This window comes from Stegostoma tigrinum, chromosome 4 (assembly GCF_030684315.1).
Source record: "Stegostoma tigrinum isolate sSteTig4 chromosome 4, sSteTig4.hap1, whole genome shotgun sequence".
NCBI classification, from domain to species: Eukaryota; Metazoa; Chordata; class Chondrichthyes; order Orectolobiformes; family Stegostomatidae; genus Stegostoma; species Stegostoma tigrinum.
The window spans coordinates 2,013,814-2,031,401 of NC_081357.1; the positions used below are offsets into that span (position 1 = coordinate 2,013,814).

The 17,588-nt window shown below is 47.5% G+C and overlaps 1 protein-coding gene across 2 annotated transcripts in view; it reads left to right on the forward strand.

Moving 5' to 3' along the window:
- zmp:0000000755 (phosphofurin acidic cluster sorting protein 1) overlaps positions 1–17,588 on the forward strand; it is a 335,491-nt gene that overhangs the window by 312,641 nt on the left and 5,262 nt on the right. For both annotated transcript variants that reach the window (XM_059645081.1, XM_059645082.1), the window contains 5 exons: positions 406–448; positions 10,960–11,002; positions 13,503–13,641; positions 14,730–14,953; positions 16,359–16,472. In XM_059645081.1, coding sequence (XP_059501064.1) covers positions 406–448; positions 10,960–11,002; positions 13,503–13,641; positions 14,730–14,953; positions 16,359–16,472 — 563 coding nt within the window. The remainder of the gene's footprint in view (positions 1–405; positions 449–10,959; positions 11,003–13,502; positions 13,642–14,729; positions 14,954–16,358; positions 16,473–17,588) is intronic.

Consider the following 17,588-nt stretch of genomic DNA (forward strand, 5'->3'; position numbering starts at 1 on the left):
GGATCTTACTTGAGGTTATTTGGTGGGTTTGATTTGAGATTATTTTCTGGGTCTGATTTGAGATTATTCTGTGGCACCGATTTGAGACTACTTCGGAGAGGTTGATTTGAGGTTATTTTGTGGGTCCAATTTGAGATTATTCAGAGGGACTGATAAGATTATTTCAGAGGGACTGAGTTGAGATTATTTGGGGGGGTGATTTGTGATTATTTTTAGGCGTTTGATTTGAAATGAATTCAGGAGATGGGATTTGATTTTCGACTATTTCTCCAGGTAGAGTTCTAAAATCCATGTGTATAGTTGGTTTAACAGTGGCACCTGGACAGTGTAGCAGCAATCTTAGAGTTGGAATTGTTAGACAGCCATTGAAGCGTGAATAATATTCCTTTTTTTCTTTCACATCAGCCCCGATGAGGATTCCTGCCAGAAATTCATCCCCTTCGTTGGTGTAAGTATTTCCAGTTCAGTGATTGGTCAGCTTTTGGATTTTTAAACTTACTGCCTTTGCTTTGGTGAGGTTTGGTCTTCTCCAGCATTGCTCAGATGCCACTGAAGGTAGAAGCCCTGAACACCTACATATTGCTAACTTACATTCTGAAGAGATGCACAATTATCAAACTGGGACTAGAAGGTGGAGGTGGATAAAGTCTCAGCCTCCACTGGTGCTCCCGTCCCAGTTCAGATCAAACCATCCAAGTGGTGAAAATGGTTTAATAGTTTCTTGTAAAGTTAGTAAATTTATACACATTAATGTCATGCATATTTTTAAGTTAAACCTGCACTTTTGTTGCTTTCACTGCACTGAGGAGCACATTTCTTAAAATACCCAAAAATGACACCCATGTCAAACATTATCACAAAAAAGATTCTCAAAATGTTATTGCCACAAAACCCAAAGAAATAAGAACAGGAGTAATTTGTTTGGCCCCTTGAGCCTGCCTCCATTATTCAGTAGAATCATGGCTGATCCAGCATTCCTCATTTCTACTTTCCTGTGCTTTCCCTATAACCCTTGATCCCCGACTGATCAAGGATCAATCTGCTTCAGCCTTAAATAGACACAAGGACTCTGCCCCCACAGCTCTCTATGGCAAAGAGTTCCAGAGACTCTCAACCTTCAGAGAGAAGAAATTCCTCCTCATCTCAGTCTTAAATTGGTGCTTCTTTGTTTTATAGACTTATTCTAAAGAATATACTCTCTGGTCCTAGACTCTCCCATGAGGAGAAACATCCTCTCAGCATTTACCCTGTCAAACCACTTCAGAATCCTGTATGATTCAATGAGATCACCTCTCACTCTTCTGAACTTCAGTGAATAAAGTCCCAACCTGATAAATCTTTGCTCATAAGACAACCCCTCTGTACCCGGGGTCATCCCAGTGAACCTTCTCAGAACTGCCTCCAATGAAATGATTAGATTAGATTAGATTCCCTACAGTGTGGAAACAGGCCCTTTGGCCCAACAAGTCCACACCACCCCTTTTCCTTAATTGGTATTAGTATTAATTGGTATTAATTAATATTTTTCCTTAAATAATGCATCCAAATCTGCTCACAGTATTCTGGATATGGTCTCCCCAGCACCTACTACAGTTACTGTAAGACTTCTCTACTCTTATACTCCAACCCTCTTGAAATAAGGGTAGTGTTCCATTAGCCCTTCCTGATTACCTGCTGTACCTGTGTGCTAGCTTCTGTCCGTTAACTGTATCCCTCCAACAACCTGCCTTTCCACCTATTCTTGTGTTATGTGTAAATCTGGCTACATTACATTCACTTCCTTCCTTCAGATCATTAATATATATTGTAAACAGCTGTGGTCCCAGCACTGACCCCTGTGGAACCCACTGGTCACAGGTCACCAAGCTGACAAAGATCCCCTTATCCCCACTCGCTGTTTCCTGCCCATGAGCCAATTCTCTATCCACGCCAATACACTGTCTCTAACACTGTGGGGCCTTATGGCTTAACCTTTTGTCAGGTACCTTGTGGAATACCTTCTGGAATTCCAAGTACAGCACATCCACTGGTTCCCCTCTACCCACTCTGGCTGAGACTTCCTCAAAATTCTAATAAGTTAGTCAGATATGATTTCCACTTCAGTTTCCAAATGTGCTGCAGTTACTTCCTTAATAGTTGATGTTCCCGGGACTGGAGGGTTTGCATTCTAAGGAGAAACTCGATAAGCTGGGAAGATTTTCCCCTGGAGCATAGGAAGTTGAGGGGTGACCTTATAGAGGTTCATAAAATCATGAGGGGCATGGATAGGGTGAATAGCAAATGTCTTTTCCCAAGGGTTGGGAGTTTAACACAAAAAGGCATAATTTTAAGCTGAGAGGAGAAAGATTTAAAAGGGACCTTGGGGGCAACTTTTTCTCAAAGAGGGTGGTACATATTTGGAATGAGCTGGCAGAGAAATGCTAAATGCAGGTACAGGTACAATATTTAAAAGACATTTGGACAGATACATACATCTAGAGCTGGATGAACACAGCAGGCCAAGCAGCATCAGAGGAACAGGAAAGCTGATGTTTCAGGCCTAGACCTTTCATCAGACCCTTCTTCTTTTTCTGAAGAAGGGTCTAGGCCCAAAACACCAGCGTTCCTGTTCCTCTGATGCTGCTTGGCCTGCTGTGTTCATCCAGCTCCACACCTTGTTATCTCCGATTCTCCAGCATTTGCATTCCTACTATCTCTGAAGAGATTTAGAGGAATATGTGCCAAATGCAGGAAAATGGGACTATGGGCAAATGGCAAATTTAGTTTGGGCATGGACGGGTTGGACCAGAGGTTGTGTTTCTGTGCTGTATGACTCTATGATTCCAATATCTTTCTGAGGTCAGGAGTCACACGACACCAGGTTATAGTCCAACAGGTTTATTAGAAATCACAAGCTTTCTGATCTCTGCTCCTTTGTCAGTGGAGTGAAGAAAAGCACACAGGCACAGAATTTGCACGCAGAGAGGTCAAGTGCAGAGAGATCAGAAAATCATACAAATTGTCTAAGTCACATGTCAAATAGTAAATCTCTGCAGGTGATCAAAAGTGTCCGATGGTTTGAGTAAAGGGTCAACAGCTAATAGCAAGCAAATGGGATGACCTACAATCCAACCAAATGAGGCAGAGAGATAATGACAAAACATTAAAAATAGGGTGGTGATGGCGACAAAGCAAATAAGATGTGGAGCTGGATGGACACAGCAGCCAAGCAGCATCAGAGGAGCAGGAAGGCTGGCATTTTGGGCCTAGACCCTTCTTCAGACCCTTTTTTCTGAAGAAGGGTCCAGGCCCGAAACATCAGCTTTCCTGCTGCTTACATGCTGTTTGGCCTGCTGTGTCCATCCAGCTCTGCACCTTGTTATCTCAGATTCTCCAGCATCTGCAGTTCCTACTGTCTCAACAGGAATAACACAATAGGTCTAAGAGTCACTTTCGGAGGGTCTAACAAAGTACAAAGTAACTCAACACTGTACAAACTAATTAAGGTAGAGAGATCATAACATGTTACCAAGGTGATGGTGTTAAAACAGGACAGTAAGGAAGATTTTATGAATACTGAATGGTGTGGGAGAGCCACATGTAGTGCAGCATGATCCCAAAATCATGGTTGAGGCCGTCTGCACAAGAATGGAATCGGCTGTCAGTCTCTGCTCAGTGATTCTGTGTTGTGTATCTCAGAGTCTGCCTTGGAGGGCACTTACCCGAAGATCAGAGGCTCAATGTCCTTCAGCACTGAAGTGTTCCCGACTGGGAGGGAACTTCCCTGTCTGGTGATTGTTCTGCGGTGTCCATTCACCTGTTATCAAAGCGTCTGTATGGTCCCACCAATATACCATGCCTTGGGGCATGCTGGCCTGCAGCATACTACATAGACAACATGGGCCGAGACACGGGTGTATCTGCCATGCACGTAGTGGGTGGTGTTCCCATGTGAGATGGTAGTGTCCATGTCAATGATCTGACGTGTGTTGCAGAGGTTGCCATGATAGGGTTGTGTGCTGTTGTGGTCAATGTTGTCCTGAAGGCTGGGTGGTTTGCTGGGAATGAAGGCCTGTTAATTTTTGGTGGTTGTTTGAAGGACAGAAATGGGGTCCTAGGGGTGATCTTTGTGAGATGTTTGTCGTCATCAATGATATGTTGAAGACTGCAGAAAACATGGCACCTGGATGTGTGGGGGTAGATTTAGGGACCGGGTGTGGGGGTAGATTTAGGGACCGGGTGTGGGGGTAGATTTAGGGAGTGGGGTGTGCGGGTAGATTTAGGGACCGGGTGTGGGGGTAGATTTAGGGACCGGGGTGTGGGGGTAGATTTAGGGACCGGGTGTGGGGGTAGATTTAGGGACTAGGTGTGGGGGTAAATTTAGGGACCGGGTGTGGGCGTAGATTTAGGGACCGGGTGTGGGGGTAGATTTAGGCACTGGGTGTGGGGGTAGATTTAGGGACCGGGGTGTGGGGGTAGATTTAGGGACCGGGGTGTGGGGGTAGATTTAGGGTCCCGGGTGTGGGGGTAGATTTAGGGTCCCGGGTCCCGGATGTGCGGGTAGATTTAGGGACCAGGTGTGGGGGTAGATTTAGGGACCGGGGTGTGGGGGTAGATTTAGAGTCCCGGCAGTGGGGGTAGATTTAGGGTCCCGGGTGTGGGGGTAGATTTAGGGACCGGGGTGTGGGGGTAGATTTAGGGTCCCGGGTGTGGGGGTAGATTTAGGATCCCGGGTGTGGGGGTAGATTTAGGGACCGGGGTGTGCGGGTAGATTTAGGGTCCCGGGTGTGGGGGTAGATTTAGGGACCGGGGTGTGGGGGTAGATTTAGAGTCCCGGCAGTGGGGGTAGATTTAGGGTCCCGGGTGTGGGGGTAGATTTAGGGTCCCGGGTCCTGTGTGTGGGGGTAGATTTAGGGTCCCGGGTGTGCGGGTAGATTTAGGGACCGGGTGTGGGGGTAGATTTAGGGACCGGGTGTGGGGGCAGATTTAGGGTCCCGGGTGTGGGGGTAGATTTAGGGTCCCGGGTCCTGTGTGTGGGGGTAGATTTAGGGTCCCGGGTGTGCGGGTAGATTTAGGGACCGGGGTGTGGGGGTAGATTTGGGGTCCCAGGTGTGAGGGTGGATCGGCCATGCTAAATTGCCCGTAGTGTTCAGGGGTGTGAGTGTTATAGGGGGATGGGTCTGGGTGGGATGCTCCAAGGGGCGGTGTGGACTTGTTGGGCCAAAGGGCCTGTTTCCACACTGTAAGGAATCTAATCTAATGTAATCATGTTCTATATTTCTAAGTGCTCAGCTATAACATTCAATGGAGAGTGCAGGAGGGAGTGCCAGGAACATCACAAGGCATATGTAAAATCGAGGTGTCAACACCGGGCAAAAAACATGCCAAACAGCAGAAACAGCTTTCAACAGATCAGATCTAAGCTCTGCAGCCCTGCCACATCCAGTTGTACAATTAAACAACTCACTGGAGAAGGAGGCTCCACAAATATCCCCATCCTCAATGATTCAGTGCAGAACATAAGGCTGAAACATTCATAAAAACATACAAAAATGGGAAAAAAAGGTCATTCAATATGATTGTATTTGATTATCCAACTCAATACATTGTTTCTGTTTCTTCCCCTTATTCTTTGATCTATTAAGCCCTAAAACCATATCCATCACCATCTTCACAATAGTCTTCAACCAGAAATGCCAAATGGATGATCCATTTTGACCTCCTCTGGCAGTCCCCAATATCACAGATACCAGTCTTCAGTCAACTTAATTCACGGCACACCATACCAAGAAACGACTGGAGATGCTAGATATTGCAAAGGCTGGGGGCCCTGACAACATTCCGGCAATAGCACTGAGGACTTGTGCTCCAGAACTCACCGCTCCCCGAGCCAAGCTGTTCCAGTACAGTTACAACACTGGGATCTACATGGCCATGTGGAAAATTGCCCCCAAGTGCATCCAGTACACAAAAAGCAGGACAAATCCTACCCGGCCAATTCCCGCCCCATAGTCTCCTCTTGACCATCAGTAAAGTGATGGAAGGTGTCAGGAACAGCGCTATCAAGCAGCTCCTGCTCAGCAATAACCTGTTCAGTGACGCCCAGTTTGGGTTCTGCCAGGGCCACTCAGCTCCTGACCTCATTACAGCCTCGGTTCAAACATGGACAAAAACGCTAAATTCCAGAAGGTGAGGTGAGAGTGACAGCCCTTGATATCAAGACTGCATTTAACAAAGTGTGGTATCAAGGACCCCTAGCAAAACTGGAATCAATGGATATCGGGGGAAAACTCACCTCTCGTTGGAGTCATACCTGTCATGTAGGACGATGGTGATTGATGGAGGTCAGTCATCCCAGCTCCAGGACATCGCTGCAAGAGTCCCTCAGGATGGTGTCCTAGGCCTAACCATGAGTAACTGCTTCATCAATGACCTTCCCTCCATCATAAGGTCAGAACTGGGGATGTTCACTGATGATTACACAACGTTCAACACCATTCATGACTCCCCAGATACTGAAGCAGTCCATGTTCACATGCAACAAGATCTGGACAAGTGGCAAGTAACATCTGTGCCTCACAAATACCAGGCTACGACTGTCACCAACAAGAGACAATCTAACCACAGTCCCTTAACATTCAATGACATTATGATCACTGAATCCCACACTTTATACATCCTGGGGGTTACCATTGACCAGAAACTCAATTGGACTCACCACATTAACAGTGTGGCTACAAGAGCAGGCCAGAAACTGGGAATACTGCGGTGAGTAACTCACCTCCTGACTCCCCAAACCCTGCCCACCATCTACAAGGCACAGGACAGGAGTGTGATGGAATACTCCCCACTTGCCTGGATGAGTGAAGCCCCAACAACACTCAAGAAGCTTGACCTCATCCAGGACAAAGCAGCCACTTGATTGGCACCACATCCATAAACATCCCACTCCCCCCACCCCCGACACTCCGTAGCAGCAGTGTGTACCATCTACAAGATGCACTGCAGAAACTTACCAAAGGTCCTTAGACAGCACCTTCCAAACCCATGACCACTTCCATCTAGAAGGACAAGGGCAGCAGACATCTGGAAACTCCGCCCCCTGCAAGTTCCTCTCCAAGTCACTCACCATCCTGATTTGGAAATATATCACAGTTCCTTCAGAGCCACTGGATGAAAATCGTGGAATTCCTTCCCTAAGAGAATTGAAGATCAACTACAGCACATGGACTGCCGCAGTTCAAGAAGTCAGCTCACCACCACCTTCTGAAGTATAGCTGGGGATAGGCAATAAATCTGGGCCCAGTCAGCAATGCACCCCACAGCCCAAAAGTGAACAGAAAAAACAATGCAAAATTTAAAGCAAAACACCACCAGGCTTATTTAATGAGCCCAACAAATAGCAGTGTCTGAAGTAGTATCAGGAAGAGACCCGTTAAGCCTACCCTGTCATTACTAAGTTCATGGTTGACCTGATTGCACCTTCAAATCTACATTCCTACTTATCCTAATAATCATTCATGCGCTGCTTGCCGTGAATCAATATACCTGTGATTTTAAACTATTCAGTGACTTTGTTTCCACCACCTTTTCAGGAAGACAGTTCCCTCTCTGAGAAAAGAAGTTTACCTAATCTCCATTTTCATTTAAATGGATGACCCCTGATTTTATACAGTGAACCCCTAGTTCTAGATTCTCTCCTAAGGGGACATATCCTCTTCATATCCATACTGCCAAACTCTTCAGGATCTTATATTTTTCAGTCAGGTCACCTCTTGCTCTTCTAAACCCCAGTGAGTAGATCCGAGCCTGTCCCACCTTTCCTCAGGAGACAACCTGCCATTCCACATGTTAGTCTCATAAATCTTCTCTGAACCTCCCCCAGTGTGTTTGCAACCTTCATTTAGTAAGGTGACCAAAACAGTACACATTTTCTGAAGAAGGCTCTAGGCCCGAAACATCAGCTTTCCTGCTCCTCTGATGCTGCCTGGCCTGCTGTGTTCACCCAGCTCCACACTCTGTTATCACGGTACACAGTACTCCAAATATGGTCTCACCACTGCCCTGAATTGTAACCTGCCAACTGTTTATTTTGTATTAATCTGTTTATTATCAGCAAAGATTATTCATCAAAGGCATCCAACTCTGGTTGGAATCTCCTTAAAAGCTTTGCTTACCTTTTCACCAAATTCCCTTGATTTTTCTATAAACTCTAGCTGGCTTGTGGTATACACTAAGTTGATGACTTCATTCATTGATTATTACGTCTCACTGAGACAAAGGACTGGAAATTGCGCTGTGCTATTTCTGGGCGTGTCTTAGCAGTTACAGATTTTATAAAGCGTACAGAATTCTGTCATTTCCCTGACCTTCAGGCCCAAATTGACAGAAAGCATGAACCAGGTTTCATACACACTCTCTCTCTCAAACACACACCCACCCACCCATACACACACGCACTCCCTCTCTCTCTCTCTCACTCTCAAAACACACACACACACACACACACACACGTGAATCTGTAGGGTGAATTTATATTTGCAGATATATTTTGTTATAAAAGCACACAGTTATAGGCAGCCAGTCAATGTGGTGTTTTATAAATTCCTACTTTAGAAATAAAACCAGTCTGACTATAAACCAAAACACAAACAGATTCTAAACAGGGCCACACATCTAACATGCACTGTCTAACCGAAAATGTCACCCCTTCTTTACGCTGAGAAAACCTTTTGTTCTCTCAGGGCAGTGACTTGAAAGGAATTCAGGCATTTATTTATATGTATTATTCAATTAAAACCTTGTAATTATTCCAAACCTTCTAATGATTAAAGGTTTAACAGCATCTTCGGTTTGTTTAGTACATCTTCTTCAATGGTGTGAACCTTTGATCTTGTACTTATCAATTCTGTGTCTGATACTCATTCTTTCACTAACACCTGAAGAAGTAGCGAGGCTCCGAAAGCTCGTGTTTTTGAATAAACCTGTAGGTCTATAACCTGGTGTTGTGTGATTTCTGACCTGGTCCACCCCAGTCCAATACCAGCACCTCCACATCATGTATTACAACTAGTTTGACTCTAGCTACTGTTAAACAGTTATAAACCAATGTCATATAACACGGCTAATTAAATCCCTTTGTAAACACGCCTCTCTCTCACTGACAAACGCACACACAGATACACACGCAGTAAAGCAGATTAGAGACAGAGGGAAAGGACTGAAAGGACAATTGTCCATTGTATCAGAGATAGTGGGAACTGCAGATGCTGGAGAATGCGAGATAACAAAGTGTGGAGCTGGATGAACACAGCAGGCCCAGCAGCATCCCAGGAGCACAGAAGCTGACGTTTCGGGCCTAGATTGCCCGTTGTGTTTTTGTTTCCAGGCTCTGTTGTTGAGATGATCTTTATGGCTGTTCTGTTGGCTAGCACCTTGCTTCAGTCATCCTTCTCCAAATGCTTCCACTGGTTGGTGTGAGACACTGTAATTACACAAAGATTTAAAAAGCCAGCTTTAATTGTTTTAGCATAAACAGCAAGAATTCAACCTTTTACTCATCGATATCCTTTTCATTTGATCAATCCCAGAGAAATATCCTGCTATCCTAAGTGTTTATATTCTTACATAACTGATTCCTTCCCATCGTGCTTCTTGGACTGCTGAAGCAGGTTTAAAACTTACTTTTGGATCTGAGGGCCTGGATTCCTTTTCCATTCTGACAAACTCTCACAACTTGGAAATTCTGCAAACCTCAGAAGCTGCTTCGCTTATCAAATGACCTGCTGTCCTGTACTGAAAATCTTACCCTTCAGTCTGATTGAAATTCTTCTTTAACTAGGATCAAATTGAAACCTGATTCTTCTGACCTGAGCTCTTACTAAGTAAGTAGTAACCTGCGTTCACTCGTATTTCGGTATATTATAAACTCAACAGTGTAAACAGTTCATCAGTGATCATCTCAGGTGTAAGATGAGGTGGTTAGTAAGTCACAAACTTAAAAATCCCTTTTAAAAATCCATGCTCCCAAATGAGAATCTATTAGTAGACTGTTATGACAAAGATCCCATTAAACCGTAAAACTCAAAGCTCTTCAAGAACCCATGGCTCACAGTAAACCTATATAGTAAACCCATAGATTCCAGGAAACCCATAGATCACATTAAATCCAAAGATCACAGTAAACCTATGGATCACAAGACACTCATAGATTACATTAACCCATTGATCACATTAAATCCACAGATCATATTAAACTCGTAGATGAGAATAAAGCCATAGATCACGGCAAACCGACAAATGTCTTCAAGATTATATGCTTTATTAAAAATGCAGATGATACTGAAGCCATTCAGGAGATGAAGATCTAATTAAAAACCAAGAGAGCTGTGGATGCTGGAAATCAGAACTAAAAATAAACTGCTGGAAAACCTCAACAGGTCTCGCTGCATTTATGGAGAGAAATCAGAGTTAATGCTTCAGGTCAATAGAACATAGAACAGTACAGCACAGAACAGGCCCTTCAGCCCACGATGTTGTGCCGACCATTGATCCTCATGTATGCACCCTCAAATTTCTGTGACCATATGCATGTCCAGCAGTCTCTTAAATGACCCCAATGACCTTGCTTCCACAACTGTTGCTGGCAACATGCTCTCACAACTCTCTGTGTAAAGAACCCGCCTCTGACATCCCCTCTATACTTTCCTCCAACCAGCTTAAAACTATGGCCCCTCGTGTTAGCCATTTCTGCCCTGGGAAATAGTCTCTGACTATCAACTCTATCTATGCCTCTCATTATCTTGTATACCTTGTGTGTCAAGTGACCCTTCCTCAGAATGCTCTGGGTAAGTAGAATCAATTCTGATGAAAAGTCATGGGACCTGAAACGTTAACTCTGATTTCTCAGAACAGATGCTGCCTGACCTGTTAAAGATCTGATTGCTAGTGTTACAGGCTGTTATTCTGTGATTTTCACAGGTGGTCAAAGTGGGCATCGAGGAACAATCCCTCTCAACATCAGGTACGTCACACAATCTGGACCGGTGCACGGCATTCAGTTCCCAGATTCGTCTGGTTCAAAGGCAGGCAGTGCTTTGGAGCATTTCATAAATGATTCCCTGACTAATTGGGTAAATGTGCCTCTCCATGTGGCAATAAACTACACAAACCACAAGATTACTATTTCATACCCAATTTCCTAATTGTTTATCAAATGAGTGGGTAGTGTCAGATTAGGGGGAGAGTGTACACGGGGCTGTGTGTAGAGTCAGTGATGGGGGACAGTGTACACGGGGCTGTGTGTAGAGTCAGTGATAAGGGAGAGTGTACATGGGGCTGTGTGTAGAGTCAGTGATGAGGGAGAGTGTACACGGGGCTGTGCGTAGAGTCAGTGATAAGGGAGAGTGTACATGGGGCTGTGTGTAGAGTCAGTGATGGGCAAGAGTGTACACGGGGCTGTGTGTAGAGTCAGTGATGGGGGTGAGAGTGTACACAGGGCTGTGTGTAGAGTCAGTGATGGAGGGGAGAGTGTACACAGGGCTGTGTGTGGAGTCAGTGATGGGGGGAGAGTGTCCACGGGGCTGTGGGGAGAGTCAGTGATGGGGGGAGAGTGTCCACGGGGCTGTGTGTAGAGTCAGTGATGGAGGGGAGAGTGTACACGGGGCTGTGTGTAGAGTCAGTGATGGGGGGAGAGTGTCCACGGGGCTGTGTGTAGAGTCAGTGATGGAGGGGAGAGTGTACACAGGGCTGTGTGTAGAGTCAGTGATGGGGGGAGAGTGTACACAGGGCTGTGTGTAGAGTCAGTGATGGAGGGGAGAGTGTACACAGGGCTGTGTGTAGAGTCAGTGATGGAGGGGAGAGTGTACACAGGGCTGTGTGTAGAGTCAGTGATGGGGGGAGAGTGTCCACGGGGCTGTGTGTAGAGTCAGTGATGGAGGGGAGAGTGTCCACGGGGCTGTGGGGAGAGTCAGTGATGGGGGGAGAGTGTCCACGGGGCTGTGTGTAGAGTCAGTGATGGAGGGGAGAGTGTCCACGGGGCTGTGGGGAGAGTCAGTGATGGGGGGAGAGTGTCCACGGGGCTGTGTGTAGAGTCAGTGATGGAGGGGAGAGTGTACACGGGGCTGTGTGTGGAGTCAGTGATCGGGGGAGAGTGTCCACGGGGCTGTGGGGAGAGTCAGTGATGGGGGGAGAGTGTCCACGGGGCTGTGTGTAGAGTCAGTGATGGGGGGAGAGTGTACACGGGGCTGTGTGTGGAGTCAGTGATCGGGGGAGAGTGTCCACGGGGCTGTGGGTAGAGTCAGTGATCGGGGGAGAGTGTCCACGGGGCTGTGGGGAGAGTCAGTGATGGGGGGAGAGTGTCCACGGGGCTGTGTGTAGAGTCAGTGATGGAGGGGAGAGTGTACACGGGGCTGTGTGTAGAGTCAGTGATGGAGGGGAGAGTGTCCACGGGGCTGTGTGTAGAGTCAGTGATGGAGGGGAGAGTGTCCACGGGGCTGTGTGTAGAGTCAGTGATGGAGGGGAGAGTGTCCACGGGGCTGTGTGTAGAGTCAGTGATGGAGGGGAGAGTGTCCACGGGGCTGTGTGTAGAGTCAGTGATGGAGGGGAGAGTGTCCACGGGGCTGTGTGTAGAGTCAGTGATGGAGGGGAGAGTGTCCACGGGGCTGTGTGTAGAGTCAGTGATGGAGGGGAGAGTGTACACGGGGCTGTGTGTAGAGTCAGTGATGGAGGGGAGAGTGTCCACGGGGCTGTGTGTAGAGTCAGTGATGGGGGGAGAGTGTCCACGGGGCTGTGTGTAGAGTCAGTGATGGAGGGGAGAGTGTCCACGGGGCTGTGTGTAGAGTCAGTGATGGAGGGGAGAGTGTCCACGGGGCTGTGTGTAGAGTCAGTGATGGAGGGGAGAGTGTCCACGGGGCTGTGTGTAGAGTCAGTGATGGAGGGGAGAGTGTCCACGGGGCTGTGTGTAGAGTCAGTGATGGGGGGAGAGTGTCCACGGGGCTGTGTGTAGAGTCAGTGATGGAGGGGAGAGTGTCCACGGGGCTGTGTGTAGAGTCAGTGATGGAGGGGAGAGTGTCCACGGGGCTGTGTGTAGAGTCAGTGATGGAGGGGAGAGTGTACACGGGGCTGTGTGTAGAGTCAGTGATGGAGGGGAGAGTGTCCACGGGGCTGTGTGTAGAGTCAGTGATGGAGGGGAGAGTGTCCACGGGGCTGTGTGTAGAGTCAGTGATGGAGGGGAGAGTGTCCACGGGGCTGTGGGTAGAGTCAGTGATGGAGGGGAGAGTGTACACGGGGCTGTGTGTAGAGTCAGTGATGGAGGGGAGAGTGTCCACGGGGCTGTGTGTAGAGTCAGTGATGGAGGGGAGAGTGTCCACGGGGCTGTGTGTAGAGTCAGTGATGGAGGGGAGAGTGTCCACGGGGCTGGAGGATGAGCGAGTTGCTTGGTGGAATGTGTTGAAGACTGACTGCTGCCTGTTGCAGATCACACACAATGAGCTTTTTAATAACAACTGGGTTCTGTTTTTCAGTTGACTCGGATGATGCCACTTTGTGTAACGTTGGTATCTTGTCTCCGACACCAACATCTAGCAGCACAGCCTACACAAAGGATATGAATGCCACCCCACCACCTTCGCCGTCTGTCTCAGGAGTCCTGTCTGGAGCTTGGTAAGGTCTAACCCAATCAGTTGCTGCACTGATGTCTCGACATTTCCCAGTGTGGTCCTGAGCCAATAGCTCATCCCTCAGACTGTGATGAGTTGGCAGCAGCTGCTTTGACCATGACCCGTGTTCAGGGAGAGGGGATTTCAGTTAGGGAGCAGCATCACAGATACCAGCCCTCAGCCAATTCGATTCACTCCATGGGACATCACAAAATGGTTGAAGGCAGTGGATACTGCAAAGGCTATGGGCCCTGACAACTTTCTGGCAATAACACTGAAGACGTGTGCTCCAGAACTTGCCGCTCCCCCAGCCAAGCTGTTCCAGTACAGTTACAACACTGGGATCTACAGCATGAAAGACTTTCGCAGCTCAATACCACCTTCTTAACAGCAACTAGGGATGGGCATTAAATGCAGATCCAGCCAGTGACACTTCAGGGAGGGTGTGAACTCATTGGATGGAGTGCAGAGGTTTACAAGAACGGCTCTAGCAACGAGAGCCTTCAGTGATGAGGTTAAACTGGAGAAGTTGAGCCTGTTCTCCTTACAGAGGAGAAAGCTGAAAAGAGATTTCATTGTGGTTTTCAACATCATGAAAGGTTTGGACAAGGTAGAAAGGAAGAAACTGGTTTTGTTCATATAAGGATCATGAATCAGAGGGCACAATTTTAAAGTGTTTTGTGTAAGAAGTAAGTAAGAGGGTTAACAAAACTTTTTCAGAATGAGTTGTTAGGAGATGGAATGTACTGCCTGGAAATTTGGTGGAGGCAGGTCCTATTGAGGCTTCAAGAGGGTATCGGCTGGTTATTTGAATAGAAACAATGTGCACTGGATGGGGAAAAGGCAGGAGATTGGCACGGAAGCAAAGTACTCAGAGAGGTGGTGCAGACACAGTGGTCTGAATGGCCTCTCTCTATACCATTTTCTGTGAATGTGCTGGGCATTTTGGTGGATCCCTTGTCCTCCAGGTACAACAGCAGCATAGGGCCTGGCAGGCAGGGTAATTTGGGCTGGGACTGAGTGCTTTCAGTCTGTGTAAACCAGCACACTGCCTCTTACAGAATCTCTCCCTCTCCTTGGTTCAATTTGCAGCTCGCCAGGGAGTGGAGCTGAAGTGATGGGCCTGCAGGTTGATTACTGGACAACACAGCTACCCGATAAGAAACGAGATGGTGATAAACGGGACATTGGCAACAAGAACACCCTGAAGAGCAACTTCCGGTCCCTACAAGTGACCCGGCTGCCTAACGGTGGGGAGATGGTACCACCAGCTAGCATGCTGATGACAGTGGTAACCAAGGAGAAGAATAAGAAAGGTGAGAGTAGAGTGAGGCCAGTGGCAGTCCGGTTGCAGTCGGGTGTCCTGCTGGAGGGACAGAGACAGAACTGCATGAAGGGAGATGTGGGACACACTGAGACCACGAATGGAAAATATTGAGCTTATCAAGATGATGCAGCAGGACCAAACCCCTTCTGCTCTTAGCTGCCCAGGTGAAATCCATCTAATCTCAGCGTAATAACTGTATCCAGCCACACACCAGTCTGACCTGATTCCACTTCCTACAGCAAACTGTCTAAATTATACTGTTTGAGCTGTGACCTTTCACCCAGTAAAATTGGACTTGGTGCATCATAAATCCAGGAGACTGAGGCTATACTAACCCCCACCACCTTACACTGGATTTAACACCAAGTTCCACAGGTCTTCCCCACTGTGCTCTCGTCTCACCTCCTATGAACTAATTATCTTCCTAGTGTGTTCAGAAGCGGCTTTAGTGAGGACCACTGTCCCCTTGGAATCAGGAACTTATGGAGATTTGGTTGGTGCTCCGGGAGAGAACTGACCTTCCAGGAAGGAATTCCAGATTTTAGAGCCCACATTTCCCTCTGATGATAGAGTGATTGAAACCAGGAATAGAGGGCAAAGGCCAGAACTTTGTCCACCTGGGCTCTGCCAAGGTTTGGAAACCCAGGATTAAAGCTGTCTGCCTGCGTGTTCTTCACAGTTTGAAGGGGATCAAAATGAAAAGTTTCCACAGCCCTGTTTTGGGCTGCACTGTGCTATCAATGACTCTCTGTCTGGCTGAGGTGTTTGCTGTCTCAGGTGAGTGTCAGAGATCCCATGGCAGGGCAGTATTGTCAGAGATTCTTCTGGGGACCAGTATGTATTCATTAATCAGCTTTACTGAAACAAGTTTGCTGCTCATTGCTGTTTCTGGGAGCAGATCAGCTGCTGCATCTCTACATAACAACAGTGACGGTCCTTTTCATGGACTTCACTGGCTGTAATACACTACAGGACATGCTGCAAGGGTGAATATTGTCACCTAAATAGATGTTTTTATTTCTTAATTTAAATTACAGCACAATAAGATTCCCACAATATTGTTCTTAAATATTTTGGCTGTTGTTCTGGCTCACAGAGGTCTAATAGATGATTTGCAGAGTTGCTTCTTTTCCTAATTGCTATGTTTGTACACAGCACATGTCCAGATAGACATTGATTTTCATCAACAAGCCTATTGTCTCATCATTTTATCCGGAAATGATTCACACCTGCATGTTACAAAACTGTCTCCTCTCTGTTCCCTGGAATGGTGTGTGTGAGTGCACCGAGACCACATCAGGACCAAGGGACAGGAGTCTGACAGGGAGACATGTCTCTTACTGAGTGAAAAGTGCTTGTGTCTGAGTGAGTGTTATTTTTCTCTCCCTTTCTAGTGATGTTTTTAAGTAAGAAACCAAGGGAGAAAGAGCTGGACTCTAAGAGCCAAGTTATTGAAGGAATCAGCAGATTAATCTGTACTGCTAAACATCAGCAGACCATGCTCAAAGGTAAGAAACTAGTCATTAAGATCAGCTTGCTGCTCTCTGGTTAAATACTGTACAGTACATAGGACAGTGAGCACAGTGAACCACAGTTTTAACCAGTATAACCCACCCTGAAGAGGGAAAGACTGCAACATGCCCCCCTCATTAGCCAAGAACACCCTTGACCATGTCGCCTGCATTTCCTGCAACTCATACCTCACACCGCCTCCCCACAATAACAACCAAAACAGAATCCCCTTCGACCTCACGTACTACCCCACCAACCTCCGGATCCAACGCATCATCCTCCAACACTTCCGCCATCTACAATCCGACCCCACAACTAAAGGCATTTTCCCCTCCCCACCCCTGTCTGCTTTCCGGAGAGACCACTCTCTCCGTGACTCCCTTGTCCGCTCTACACTCCCCTCCAACCCCACCACACCCGGCACCTTCCCCTGCAACCGCAGGAAGTGCTACACCTGCCCCTACACCTCCTCCCTCACTCCCATCCCAGGCCCTAAGATGACTTTCCACATCAAGCAGATGTTCACCTGCACATCTGCCAATGTGGTATACTGCGTCTGCTGTGCCCGTTGTGGCCTCCTCTACATTGGGGAAACCATGCGGAGGCTTGGGGACCGCTTTGCAGAACACCTCCGCTCGGTTCGCAATAAACAACTGCACCTCCCAGTCACGAACCATTTTAGCTCCCCCTCCCATTCTTTAGATGACATGTCCATCATGGGCCTCCTGCAGTGCCACAATGATGCCACCCGAAGGTTGCAGGAACAGCAACTCATATTCCGCTTGGGAACCCTGCAGCCTAATGGTATCAATGTGGACTTCACCAGTTTCAAAATCTCCCCTTCCCCCACTGCATCCCTAAACCAGCCCAGTTCGTCCCCTCCCCCCACCGCATCCCAAAACCAGCCCAGCTCTTCCCCTCCCCCCACTGCATCCCAAAACCAGCCCAGTTCGTCCCTGCCTGCCTAACCTGTTCTTCCTCTCCCCTAACCCCTCTCCCACCTCAAGCCCCACCCCCATTTCCTACCGACTAACCTCATTTCGCCCCCTTGACCCATCCGTCCTTCCCCAGACTGACCTATGTCCTCCTACCTCCCCACCTACACTCACCTT